Below are 13,268 nucleotides of genomic sequence, written 5' to 3'. Positions count from 1 at the left end.
GATCCATCTCTCTTTCTTGGGAATTGAACTTAGTGTGATTTTTTAGTACAATAATTTTACTCTTTTACACGCTTCCGCACAACATGCATCAAACATGTTCTCTATATATAATTAAAAACATCTTTTTGGTTTTCAAAATCATTTACCTTTAATAATGGAGGTATATGTAACAGCCTAGTAATGCTAACAACAAATTTTTCGCATCGACAATACAATATTTTGTAATGACTTTTTGCATTGCTAAATACTATTTTTCTTGTAAAGGTAAGACTTTTTTCAACTTATGAAAAAATAAAAAGGAATTAAATTGTTACAAAATAATAAAACAAATATAAATAACAATATGATCAAAGAACAACTTCAAACCACCGATCTTTCCTTAGCTATAAATTAATTATGAAAACAACTCAAGAATTAATCCTTACTATAAATTAATTACAAGAACAACATAATCATTAATCATTACTAGTTAAACAACACTAAGAGATGTTCCTAAAACTTATTTCACAAACAACTTTACATATTAGAAAATCCTGACTCTAATTAATAAATTCAATTGCACAGTTCTTTTAAATTATATCACTCTTTCCCATAGCATAACCCAATTGCTCTCTCAATCGAATTACGCCAACTATGAGAGAGCAATTTTTGGTTACAATGGGTGACAGTGATTACAAAGACTTAAAATATATATATTTTTAATTTAACTCAAACAAATATATTTGATTCGATTCGATTCAAATTACATCTCACTCGACTCAATTCGAGAAAATTTCAAATCAAGTTAAGATGATAAAATATGATTCATCAACTTGATTAACTCGAAAATTTTTTATTTGATTCAATTCGATCGAACGCTCACCTTAGTTTTATCCTATAATTTGAGAATAGTTGACATGAGATGTAACAATCTTGCAATTGTTATTTAGCTAGCCAAAGACTACTGCCATATTGGTATGTTTGGGGTGGTTGGTGAGATCACCACTTGCCCCAAACAGTTAAAAAGGGACCAAATTGTAAAACATAAAAATTAAAAGTATTTTTATAAATTTTCCTTTTAATTTTTTGAAACTTCTTTTATAATATTTAATTTTTTTTATAATTTTATAAAATTTAGTAACATGTTTATACATTTAAATATATGAATTCAAAAATATTATAATTTAACATTAATGGGCTAAATTCAAAATTTTATTCGATATTGAAATAAAATGAAAATATCTATGAAAACCATTAGCCCAAATTTCGAATCAAGTTTTAAAATTTTTATTATTTGAGTCCATTAAATTTACTAAATTTATTTTAATTTTATTTAATAAAAAATATGATACAATGTCTGTTTTTCTAAAATAAATGGTACTTTTTTTTCTTACAAATTTATAAACCTTTTAATACTATTTTATAAAATATTAATTTTCATATTAAAATTAATTTTTTAAAAATCATAATAGAATATTCTTTTAAAATTTTGGTAAATTATAAATATTTTTATTATTTTATAAAATAAAATTTTAATTAATAACCATAACTAAATTCATGCATTGTTATGGATATACAAACTAATTTAACCTATAAATAATAATATAGTCCCCATTTTTGTGCTTATGAGTGAGCGTCCGATCGAATCAAGTGAAAAATTTTGAGTTAATCAAGTTCATAAGTACTATTTATCATCCTAACTCAAATTCAATTTTTTGAATCAATTTGAGTGAAATGAAATTCGAGTCGAGTCAAATCAAGTGAAATTGTTCTAGTTAAATTAAAAAAATTAAACATATCAAGTAAAAATATTGTTACAGTTAATTAATTCCATATTAGAGCACAAAATTTGAAACCAGTATATTTTGAGTTTTTAAAAAAACATAAAAAGATTCTTGACTATGATAAATTTGAATTATTAATTAGGTACCCAAAATTATTATTTTAGCAAATTTTTAAAATTTTAACTTTTTTATTATATATTTTAGAATTTATTAAAATTTTATAATTTTTTAACAATATAAATGTGAAATTTTATTAATATTTTGAATTTTAAAAATATTTTAAAATTTTGAAAAATATTTTAATTTTTTTGTAATTTTTATTGAGAGAGACCAATTTGTTTTTTTCAAAGTTGACAGGGACCAAAAGAGTATTTATATCACTCTATTATTCAAATTATTTAAATTATTTGAGTTATTCAATTGTGAAATTTAACTTGACTTGAACTTAAAACTCAAATCGAGTTGACTCAAATATTTGAATAACTCGATTTGATTAATTTAAAATTAAAAATTTTTCCTATTTTCTTAAACGAATTAAAGTTTTGCTCATCCTTATTTGTGTTATTTATAAAAAAAAAAACACTTATTTCCATTATTGTGTGGGTATGTTATTATAGAGATGATTTTGATGGTAACCGTTGGTATCTGATTAATGATTGTACTTTGGAGAATGGGCCAACCCCTCTCAAAGCTCTCTTCCATACCAAAATTTACAAAAGCCTCTAACACTACCAACCCATCTCCGTCCCAAAGCCCTTCTTTCATTCGAAACCGAAACGACGGCGGATTCAAGTTCTATTGAAACACCACTTTACCCCACAACGGTTCGGATCCTATAAGTAAGTTCGTTAAAAGAATCGAAAGCGGCGGTAAATTCAACTGCGACACAGCAATGGACTCCAACACACAGAATCCAGGCAGCGCGTTAACCGTCACGCGCTTCTCCGACCTGAAGCCGCCTCTCTCTGAGACTGTTCTCGAAGCATTATCGCAAGCTGGCTTTAAATTCTGTACTCCTGTCCAAGCCGCCACTATCCCCCTGCTATGCAGTTTCAAGGACGTAGCCGTCGACGCCGCCACCGGCTCTGGAAAAACCCTAGCTTTCCTTATCCCTATTGTAGAGATTCTGCGTCGATCCTCGTCTTCTCCTCCCAAACGTCATCAGGTTCTTTTTCACTCCCTGAAAATAATTTTTCCCCTACTGTTTTGTCATTAATTTGTATTATTTTCTCTTTTATGTTTGGCTGCTGAGAAAATTAGATGAACACTAGAGCCAAAGCTTCTCTATTTTTCTTCTTCATATTTGAAACGATAAACCAGTGGCTCCTATTCATATACTTGAAATTGCCTGATTTAAAGATTAGTTTATTATCAAGTTTTGAATATTCCGCAGGTAATGGGGATAATTATTTCACCTACGAGGGAGCTTTCGTCGCAAATATATAATGTAGCACAGCCTTTCATTTCTACCTTGCCCAATGTAAAGTCTATGCTTCTTGTTGGAGGTGTTGAGGTGAAAGCAGATGTGAAGAAAATCGAGGATGAAGGAGCCAATCTACTGATTGGCACGCCTGGTAGACTGTATGACATAATGGACCGGATGGCTGTCTTGGATTTTCGTAACCTTGAGGTTGTCATTCTTATTCAAACTGTTGTTATCTTATTAACATGTATGGAAAGTAAGAAATTCTATATTGAAAATGTGCTCAACTGTTGGTTCAATGCTATTGATAGTTTATTTTATTCTCACAATTTAATGTCAAAGGTTAGAAAGAAATGCTATCATATATTAACAACAGCTAAATAGTAATTAGCTAGCTTGGTGGAATGTTAAGTTTGTTGATCACACTTTTCTTTACTTGATGAAAAAACATGACTATTTTTTTATGGTATTCATTTCATACACGCTATTGAATTATCTGTTGCCCTTTTGGTTGGTACAGATTTTGATTTTAGATGAGGCTGATAGGCTTCTAGATATGGGATTCCAGAAGCAGATAAACTATATAATATCTCGCTTGCCAAAGCTTCGTAGAACTGGTCTTTTTTCAGCTACTCAAACGGAGGCAGTTGAAGAGCTATCTAAAGCGGGATTGAGGAATCCAGTGAGGGTTGAAGTTAGAGCTGAGACGAAGTCACTGAGTACTTCAGTTTCATCTGAGCAATTAGCCTCATCGAAAACACCTTCAGGCCTTCACCTTGAGGTATACTATACTTTCATCTATTTTCAGTTACCCTTATAATTTTGTTCTTTACTCGATTAAATATTGGCTTTGCTGTTATATCACTTTACATTTTCCCTCAGTCACAACTTCTTTAAAAAACTTTACCATGTTGACATGTTCTAAAATCAATTTTCTTTGAGCAGTTCAAATTGTATTTGAATTTCCAGTTATTTGTAAAAGTGTTTTATTTTCATTCTGCAGTATTTGGAATGTGAAGCAGATAAGAAAGCATCACAGCTTGTTGATCTCCTCGTAAAGATCAAATCTAAAAAAGTTATAGTGTAGGTTATGCATGAAGATTCCCTCTATGGTTTTTATTTTACAGAAAATGACAATTAGTTTTTGTTGGTTACCATACGATTTAATTATTTATGCAGATATTTCATGACTTGTGCTTGTGTTGATTACTGGGGAGTTGTTCTTCCACGTCTCAATGCTTTGAAGCGATTCTCATTAATTGCTTTACATGGAAAGATGAAGCAGGTAAAATAACGGAGATCAGTATGGCTTGTCCATTAATAAGTTTGGAAATTGTGAACTAATTGTTGTGTATTCTGATGTATTTAATCTTTTGCTGCTCTATAGACTGCCAGGGAGAAAGCATTAGCTACATTTACCTCTCTTTCAACTGGCATTCTTCTATGTACTGATGTTGCAGCACGTGGACTTGACATTCCTGGTGTTGATTGTATAGTACAGGTTGCTTAATATCCAAAAGGCATTTTAAATTTACTAATACATACCTACTTAGAAAATTAAATCAAGGTTACTAGCTGCTAGTATTTGCTCGAATTTCTGATAGATGATAGATGTCTATGGCCTATGTGCTTGGTTCTTTTGCAGTATGATCCCCCTCAAGATCCAAATGTATTTGTTCACAGAGTTGGGAGAACTGCCCGTTTGGGTAGACAAGGAAGTGCCATTGTTTTCCTATTACCTAAGGTGCATTATATGCGATCTTTCCTTGTTTGAGTGTGTGGTTTTTGTAGTTTTAATTTCTGATCTGGCATTTTAATGTAGATCACTGTGTTTATTTCCACCATTTTAATGGTTTGATCAAATTTGAGGCATTTTTCTAGGAGGAAGCTTATACAGAAAGTTTTAATTTCTGATTTGGAATTTTAATGTAGATCACTGTGTTTATTTCCACCATTTTAATGGTTTGATCGAATTTGAGGCATTTTTCTAGGAGGAAGCTTATATAGAATTTTTGCGCATAAGAAGGGTTCCTCTTCAAGAAAGGAAATGCATAGATGATGTTGTTGATGTTGTTCCTCAGGTAAAGAAAATTTGTATTTTGATAACATCTTTGCTACATGTACTGTATTATCATTTCTTTATCAATTTTCTTTCTTAAACTTGCTTCAGATACGGTCCGCTGCATTGAAAGACCGTGATGTGATGGAGAAAGGGCTTAGAGCATTTGTTTCCTTTATTCGTGCCTACAAAGAGCATCACTGCTCTTATATTTTCAGGTTCTAACTTTGATTTGCCTTTTCTCTAATTTGCTGCCGCCTGTCTTCTACTCTCTCTGTGTAAATTAATATTGTTATCTGACAGATGGAAAGAACTTGAAATTGGAAAGTTAGGCACAGGATATGGTCTATTGCAGCTCCCTTCTATGCCTGAGGTAAAGCACCATTCGCTTTCCACTGAGGGTTTCACTCCAGTTGAGAACATCAATATGGACGATATCAAGTTTAAGTAAGACCTCTTCAGAATCTCCAACTATGCCTTGTTGAACAGATTAACTGGTTTGACTGGAATTAGTGTGAATGAAATTTCTTAAGTATCTATGCTTCTTTATTTGATTCCTTTTTTGGTAGAAATCCCAACTGAATCTCAATTGTAACTTTTTTTCCTGGAATCCTATTGGAGGACAAATATGATAACCATGTTAAGAATGATTCAGCTGTTAACTTTTTCTTATAAAGGATGCCACAGTTTGTGATAAGGGAAGGAATGTAAGATGGTAGGTTTTGAAACTTAGACCTGCTTAATGCCACTTCTCAGGGTGGCTGCATGAGCCACCTGAATTAAGCTTCAATTGAGCAATTAACATTTTACTTATGGCCTTTAAAGACCAACCTTTTTATCTTCACCAATACCTGGCGCATCTAATGTATCTTCTAGTTGCTAATTATGGTAATTATATAGGGATAAATCTCGTGAGAAACAGAGGAAGAAAAATTTACAAACAAAGAAAGAACGAGAGCAACAAGAATCAAAACCTGAGAAACCCGAAAGGGCCACATACGCTGCCGCCCCTGTCATGAAGAAGAAAACTGCTAAACAGAGACGTGCTGCCCAAACCATTGAAGATGAAGAGGAATTGACCCGGGAATATCGGCTATTGAAGAAACTAAAAAAGGGGGCTATTGATGAAACTGAGTTTGCAAAGTTGACAGGAACTGAAGATTTAGTTTGAACTTTCAAGTATGTAGTTTTGCAGGGTTTGACTTGCCCTTTCCTTTCTGAAGGAAGAGCTTGAGGCGTACGGCCGTTACTTTTTCTAGAAGACCAATTCTCTACAGCTCTTTTAACAATGGATTTTGGAAAGTAGAGTTTTGGTGTTCAAGTGATGGAAAGTAGACGCGCAGCATATTGATATGTCTGAATTTATATAATTGTTCCAATCTCTGAATTTCTTTATTTCACATTTGATTTTGTTGATTCAGTCACTACAACTATTGTAATGTGTATGTTAGGGGAACCAGATTTATACATTTGATTTTAGAGTGTTAGCGATTAAAAAAAATAGAAGCAGAAAGAGTTTTACTTTTACCTACCTATGTACCTCTTTGCCGCGAGTTTAATCATTAGTCAAAATTGGAGATGCCAAGTAATTTTTTAGAAAAATGTCACAGTTTTATTTTAATAAAAAAAATACTAGTTAAATTTAGCCTAAAACCAGTCGAAGTTATATATGGAACATGGATTTATAATTGTAGTACATAGATTTATCATTGGTAGTGCATATAGCGGATAGACACTAAAGTTGACATCTACATCTGATTTGAATGTATGACATCATATTATGTTTCTGAAGTAACTCATATCTAATGTGCTCAATATACAATATAATAAAATCATATAAATACATATTAATTATAATCTAATTAATTAGGGGTTAAGCAAAGCGTAATGCGAGTTTAGGATTTAAATCCCAACTCTTTTCATAAAATTTCAACATTATTTCTCAAAATAGGAAATTCATGTTTTGAGACAGATCTAATTTTATTTTTAATAACTTTTGTTTCAATATTAGTATGTCTTAAGACATGCCATTGAGGTTCACGAGACAATACTCTTTAGCCTCCCTGTTTTCTTATTTGTGTGATATGCCTTCAATTTTATGAGATTGTAAGACAACACATCCATATTTGTTTTTTGAAAAGGAAGGCATATCAACATTAGTGACAAAAACGTTAAACCCCGGAGCAGCAGGGGCATAATGAAGGTTGGATTGTTGGATCTCAGAGATCCATTGGTCACAGTTTTGCTGAACTGTGAGCATTGCGAGGTGGACTCTCGCTCACAAAAAAGAAATGGGCATATATGAACATCACATCTCATTGTTGCATCTTCAATTATTAGGTGCATGAAAAACAATCGTATACTTGATCTGCTAATATCTGAATGCATGCAGGGACCATGCCCCATCATCCAATCCCAACATGTGTTTCGAAGAAGGCAACCAATCAATGTGCTATAAAAGGCAGCAGCTGTCTACCTTTAAATTCCGATGCTTTATTTCCTATGGTCAAACAAACAAACTAACATGAAGGCACCTTGAAATTTAGCTTTCAAACTCACATCACATGTTCACCCAAGTCAATGCTTCGCCTCCTCTATTTTCTCCGTCTCTTTAAAACCCGTAGAACTCTCTTATATCTCCACAATTTCTTCACTTCAATCCTCAAACCCATCACCAATCTCATCGCAAAAATCATGCCCAATCAATCCGATGACCACAACTCCGATCCCCCACCACCACCCTTCGACCCATCAAAGCCCTCCATTCCCATCTCTTACCCCATCAACTCCCTTGAAGACCTTGACTCCGCTTCTTACTTTACTTCTTTTCACTACCCTTTTAATAAATCCACTGTTCCTCTCCATCCCCCCAATTCAGCTTTGCCTCCAAGGCCCAGGCTTTTGGTTTGCCATGACATGCAAGGTGGCTACGTCGATGATAAGTGGATCCAGGGTGGCCATAATTCCGGCGCTTACGCCATCTGGCACTGGTATTTGATCGATGTTTTTGTTTATTTTTCTCATAATTTGGTCACCCTGCCTCCTCCCTGTTGGACCAATACTGCTCATAGGCATGGAGTTAAGGTCAGTTCCCTCATTTTTTTTCCTGATTGAAAAGTGTTTAATTCGGCTTATTTCAAGTGGAATAATGGTGGGTTTAGCTGACTCAATTGATAAAGCCAGGCGATGTATGAATTTATGATTTTTCTTTCTAAATATATATTTTGCTTAAGTAAGGAAATGGGTTTAGGCTAAAAGAAAGGTTCCTTATCTCCACTGGGCCTTAAAAAGAGTTCTAGTTAACTATAATTGCTTTCTTATGAACAGTTTGCTTAAATTGCATTAACAATTGCGATAAATTTTAATGATCTATAGAAAAGCACAATCTTTTTCTTTCTGCTCAATCAAGAAATGGTTTCTGACCATTTCCGGTGTAGCTCATGTGTTATGGTGATCCAGCGTGTTTTGAAAGCTTGTTTCGTTTTCTTTGGATTATGGTGTTTTAGAGACTAAAGGAAGCTTTATATATGTTTTTTGTCTGTGTCTGTGGAATCTAAGGTATTGGGTACATTTATCACAGAATGGGATGAAGGCGCAGCTATTTGCAAGAAGCTGCTTTCCACTAAAGAGTCTGCTCACAAGTATGCTGAACGCTTGGCAGAGCTCGCTGTTGCTTTAGGCTTTGATGGATGGCTGGTATATGCTACACAACAATCAAAAAGCTCAGCACATACACACATGCACCATGTTACATACAAAGATACTAAGTTTTTAGGGCAAGGAAAGATGAAATTAAGAGAATGTTTGATTCTATTTTGGAGGAAGCATAGCAGTTAGATCATATAAATAAGAGTTCTTCCTTATGTCACTCTAATATATGGGATCTTCATATATTGGCTGTCATTAACCAAGGAAAGCTTCCTTGCAGCTCAATTTGGAGGTTAAAGTGGACATCGGCCAAATTCCTAATCTGAAAGAATTTGTTAGCCATTTAACTCAGACTATGCACTCCTCCCTTCCTGGATCTTTGGTTATATGGTTTGTGAAAAGGAGAAGCCGTGATTTAATTATGCAACATTTTTTGAAGTGTATTAAAATTTTATCTGATTAAACTTGTTGTTGACACAGGTATGACAGTGTGACAATTGATGGAGAACTTAGCTGGCAAAACCAACTGAATGAAAAGAATAAACCTTTCTTTGATATTAGTGATGGAATCTTCATTAACTATACATGGAAGGTATTTCCTTTAACTTTACCATCCATATTAACCTTAATTTCATCTTTTTGTTGCATGTAAAACCTTTTGTATACCTTGCAGGAGGACTACCCTAAGCTTTCAGCAAGAGTTGCTGGTGATAGAAAGTTTGATGTCTATTTGGGGATAGATGTATTTGGAAGGGGAACATTTGGTGGTGGCCAATGGACTGTATGTTCCTTACAAACCTTACAATAGTGTTTCTTTCATATATATATATATCCTTAATTTGGCTTTTTGATTGGTTTCAAAAGTCAATTTGGAAGCTCACAATCTTAACATTTATGATTAGCATTTCTAATTTTGATGACGTTTTATTCATAAAGATGTTGATCTCATATCAATATTTCAGAAACTAGATGTTCATTACTATCATTGCAGCTGCATATGGATCTTAGATACAATTATTAATGTGCTGATTGGGAAATTCTCAAAAAAAAACAAAAAACAAAAAATGAGAGCCTGTAGTGTTATACACTTATTAATCATACTTGATTAGGGTTGGGAACTGATGCACAAATTTGGTTGGGTCGTGATTTCATCAACAGTTGATACCTTCTTACATTTTCTTTGCTTTTCTGGGCTATCTTAGTGGTTTTATATTGTATCATATGTAACAATAAACAAACAGAAAATAAAACATGGTATTGAGTTTTGACCCGCTTTATGATCAGTGCCTGAACTAATGCATCTAATTGGTGATGCTTTCATCTTCTTTCTCTCTGAATTTCCATGGCAGTTTGGTGGCTAGAACCATTGCCCTGTTTTGTTTGTATTTCTGATTGACTTGTATGCTTTACATTTTTCAATAATTTACAAGGAAAGTGAATTCTTTCTGATCATCATCTTTGTTATATCACAAGACCAACTGTAATATGAGCTCTTTGCTTGTTAGAAATGCATTCAACCTGAGAGTTCATAGACTTTATCAAATCCATGCTGCAGTTCAAGTTCAACCAGTTAGTATTTCTAGTTTCATGCGTTAATTGTCTTTCATTTTTACTGACTGAATCCCTAACAATTCTTTCCATAACAGACAAATGTTGCACTTGATGTGATAAAGAAGGATGATGTCTCAGCTGCTGTATTTGCTCCTGGATGGGTTTATGAAACAAAACAACCCCCTGATTTTCAGACTGCTCAAAATCGGTATTGCACATCTTCCGGTCGATAATTATTTGTTATAGAGTGCTGATTTGTTAATATGTCTACTCTTCCCTTTCAATGATGCTCTGATCTATACTCTTTAGTTTCGAGAATTTCTTGTTGATATTCCACTTCATGAATTAAAGCAATGCCCTAGTCTGGTTTTTAAAGAGTGTTGTTCTGTATGTGTTTCCGACTTGTATACGGTTTGGTATTCTTAGTTTCTTTACTGCATGTATGCAGTTTGTATATGTAAATATATACATGCACTTAAATATTTGCTTGTGTATTTATTCTTAATTTGTGAATGGTGGTGTGATCACATTATGTCATAATTTGTACAATTCTTTTCTCATTTGAGTCTTTTCAAAGAGCTTCACCACTAATACTTGGCTTTTGCAGTTGGTGGGCTCTAGTTGAGAAATCATGGGGAATTGTACAAAAATATCCTAAAGTATTGCCATTCTACTCAAATTTTGATCAGGTTGCAACCATGTTATATTCTTTGTTCTTTTCGTATGTCTTTCAAAATTAGCAGGCATGTAAAACTTACTGCAAAATTACTAATGCATTATCTAACCAGACTCCTCGGGCATATATGTATCTCAGGGTCGTGGTAATCATATTTCCATCGATGGAGCAGAAGTATTAAGCACTCAATGGAACAACATTTCTTCACAATCCTTTCAGGTACCAACCTCATGGACATCTCATTTCTCTCACTTGTCTGAATAGAAACATAAATGTTTGTATGTTCTTGTTTCAGCCTTTCCTTGAGTGTGTTGATGATCCTACCTCAAAAACCATTGATGTCCGCGTTGAGTAAGTGTGCACGAGTCTTTCCTGTTGAAATGATTCAGCGCTATGTATAACGTTCCAAGGTCTAAGAACTGGTTGATAAATGGCAGCTGTAGTGAAGTATCATTTAGTGGAGGAGGAAACCTCACATTTAAAGGAACTCTTGAGGCCAAAGCTTATGTCTCAACCAGACTCTTTTTAGGAGAGCTTTTTATGGGTGGCTTGCCTGTTCGTTTCACATATTCTGTAAGCTATCTTGATTCTCGACCAAGTGATTTCTATTTTAGCCAATTATTCTCAATATATAATATTTGTTCAGTCCGGTTAGCATTTGGGAATCAAATCCTGGCATATTTTGCACATTCAATGAGAATGCAACCTGATAACGATATCATGCTAGATGTTTCAATCCAAGTTTCTTTCAATATTAGCTGGTTAACACGAATGCCACAACTTGCTGCAGGTAAAATCAGAAGGTAACTCTCAAGTGGGTCTTTCTCTTGAATTCTCTTCTGAAATGGAAGGAAAAAAGAAGTTGCTTCTTGCATCCCAGGAGACAAACCAATTCTCTAGCAAATTCGATGAAACGATTGTGCTACATCAACCTACAAAATCAGAAACGGCTCCAGGATGGGTTATACAAGAGAGCAACATTTCAATGAATGGATACACATTAACAGAAATCCGCGCCATATGCTACAGGAAACAACCAGAGAACAGTGAACATAAATCAGAAGCTAGATCAAAAACCACCCAGGATCCAGCAGAATACTTTGCTGTGCTTGGACACATTAGCATATCAACTTCGGTACAGAACACAGAATTTCCTCCATCAACTTCCTGGATCGTTGAGGGTAAGGATGTGGAATGGGGAGGTTCTCAAGGTTCAAAAACCCTCAGTCTTAAGATCAGCTGGAAATTGAAAGATGGATGGAGCAGCCGTTTCCCAAGATACAATATCTATGTTGAGAAACTAAAGAAACAAGCAGTGAGACCCCAAGGAAGAAAGCTAGAGATCCGTGCTCTAGCACCACCCAATGCTCGGAATGGCAAAACTGAAGTCGCAGGGGAGTACCTTGGAGAATCACAAGTTGAAGCCTTCTATGTATCTGACTTTATCATCCCTTCTGCCATTTCAAGCCTCAAGTATATTATTCAACCATGTGATTCTGGTGGTGCTAGCCAAGTTCTTGATGATGCCCCATTTTTTCAATTTAATGTTGAAGGTCAATGAACATCATCACTTTTGTTTCTCAGCATCAGTATTTACCTCACTTCTGAATGTACGAGCCTTCACTAGTCAATTGTTATTCTCCATTTAAAGAACTAATAAATTAATTAAATTATGACATGTTAAGGTGTGCTAAATGCACTTTTATGTCTCATATTATTTGTTTGTATTGTATAATATTATTTACTCGTTCCAATACAAATTGTAATAACCAATTTTGGTTGAATTCGATTTTTCGAATTTTTATAGAATTCGAGTTGGTTTCTCAGCTTCTATGCGATTTTTCATGGTTTTAATTTTATTTAATTTTTTTCCTACATAAAATCGAAAACTGAATTTTGAACCCGATTCCATGCCAAGCTCGTGGCTACCAATTCCATCTCCGCCGCGTCCCTTAACTCCCATCCAATCACTAGCCCCCGTCTATCTTCCTTGTTGATCTATCCCTTACAGTCACATATTCCAACTTTGATCACTTGGTTGCAAGCCCGCAAAGTATTTAGATGGATGCTTTCGTTGAAGTCAGCCAACAATCTCAGTAGTTTATTTAAAACCAAGCAAGCCACAAATTAGTGTCAAGCCACATTATG

The 13,268-nt window shown here is 34.1% G+C and overlaps 2 protein-coding genes across 2 annotated transcripts; both read left to right on the top strand.

Annotated features, from left to right (window-relative positions):
* The first annotated feature begins 2,383 nt into the window (after positions 1 to 2,383).
* LOC108459615 (DEAD-box ATP-dependent RNA helicase 18) lies at positions 2,384 to 6,847 on the top strand. The gene is made up of 11 exons (XM_017759020.2): positions 2,384 to 2,928; positions 3,157 to 3,393; positions 3,707 to 3,967; positions 4,190 to 4,269; positions 4,366 to 4,471; positions 4,574 to 4,687; positions 4,832 to 4,930; positions 5,178 to 5,267; positions 5,357 to 5,463; positions 5,549 to 5,692; positions 6,146 to 6,847. Exons 1-11 carry the CDS (start codon positions 2,656 to 2,658, stop codon positions 6,414 to 6,416), a joined length of 1,782 nt encoding a protein of 593 aa, XP_017614509.1. The 5' UTR covers positions 2,384 to 2,655; the 3' UTR covers positions 6,417 to 6,847.
* Positions 6,848 to 7,565: 718 nt separating this feature from the next.
* Positions 7,566 to 12,929, top strand: LOC108473137 (cytosolic endo-beta-N-acetylglucosaminidase 1-like). Its single transcript, XM_017774715.2, has 11 exons — positions 7,566 to 8,329; positions 8,804 to 8,941; positions 9,174 to 9,283; positions 9,374 to 9,485; positions 9,567 to 9,674; positions 10,540 to 10,652; positions 11,052 to 11,133; positions 11,259 to 11,339; positions 11,416 to 11,471; positions 11,558 to 11,693; positions 11,911 to 12,929. The coding sequence occupies exons 1-11, from the start codon at positions 7,826 to 7,828 to the stop codon at positions 12,679 to 12,681; spliced, it is 2,211 nt and encodes a 736-aa protein (XP_017630204.1). The 5' UTR covers positions 7,566 to 7,825; the 3' UTR covers positions 12,682 to 12,929.
* Positions 12,930 to 13,268: the final 339 nt, after the last annotated feature.

This window comes from Gossypium arboreum, chromosome 4 (assembly GCF_025698485.1).
Source record: "Gossypium arboreum isolate Shixiya-1 chromosome 4, ASM2569848v2, whole genome shotgun sequence".
Taxonomy (NCBI): domain Eukaryota; kingdom Viridiplantae; phylum Streptophyta; class Magnoliopsida; order Malvales; family Malvaceae; genus Gossypium; species Gossypium arboreum.
This window is presented reverse-complemented; position numbering and strand designations above follow the sequence as displayed.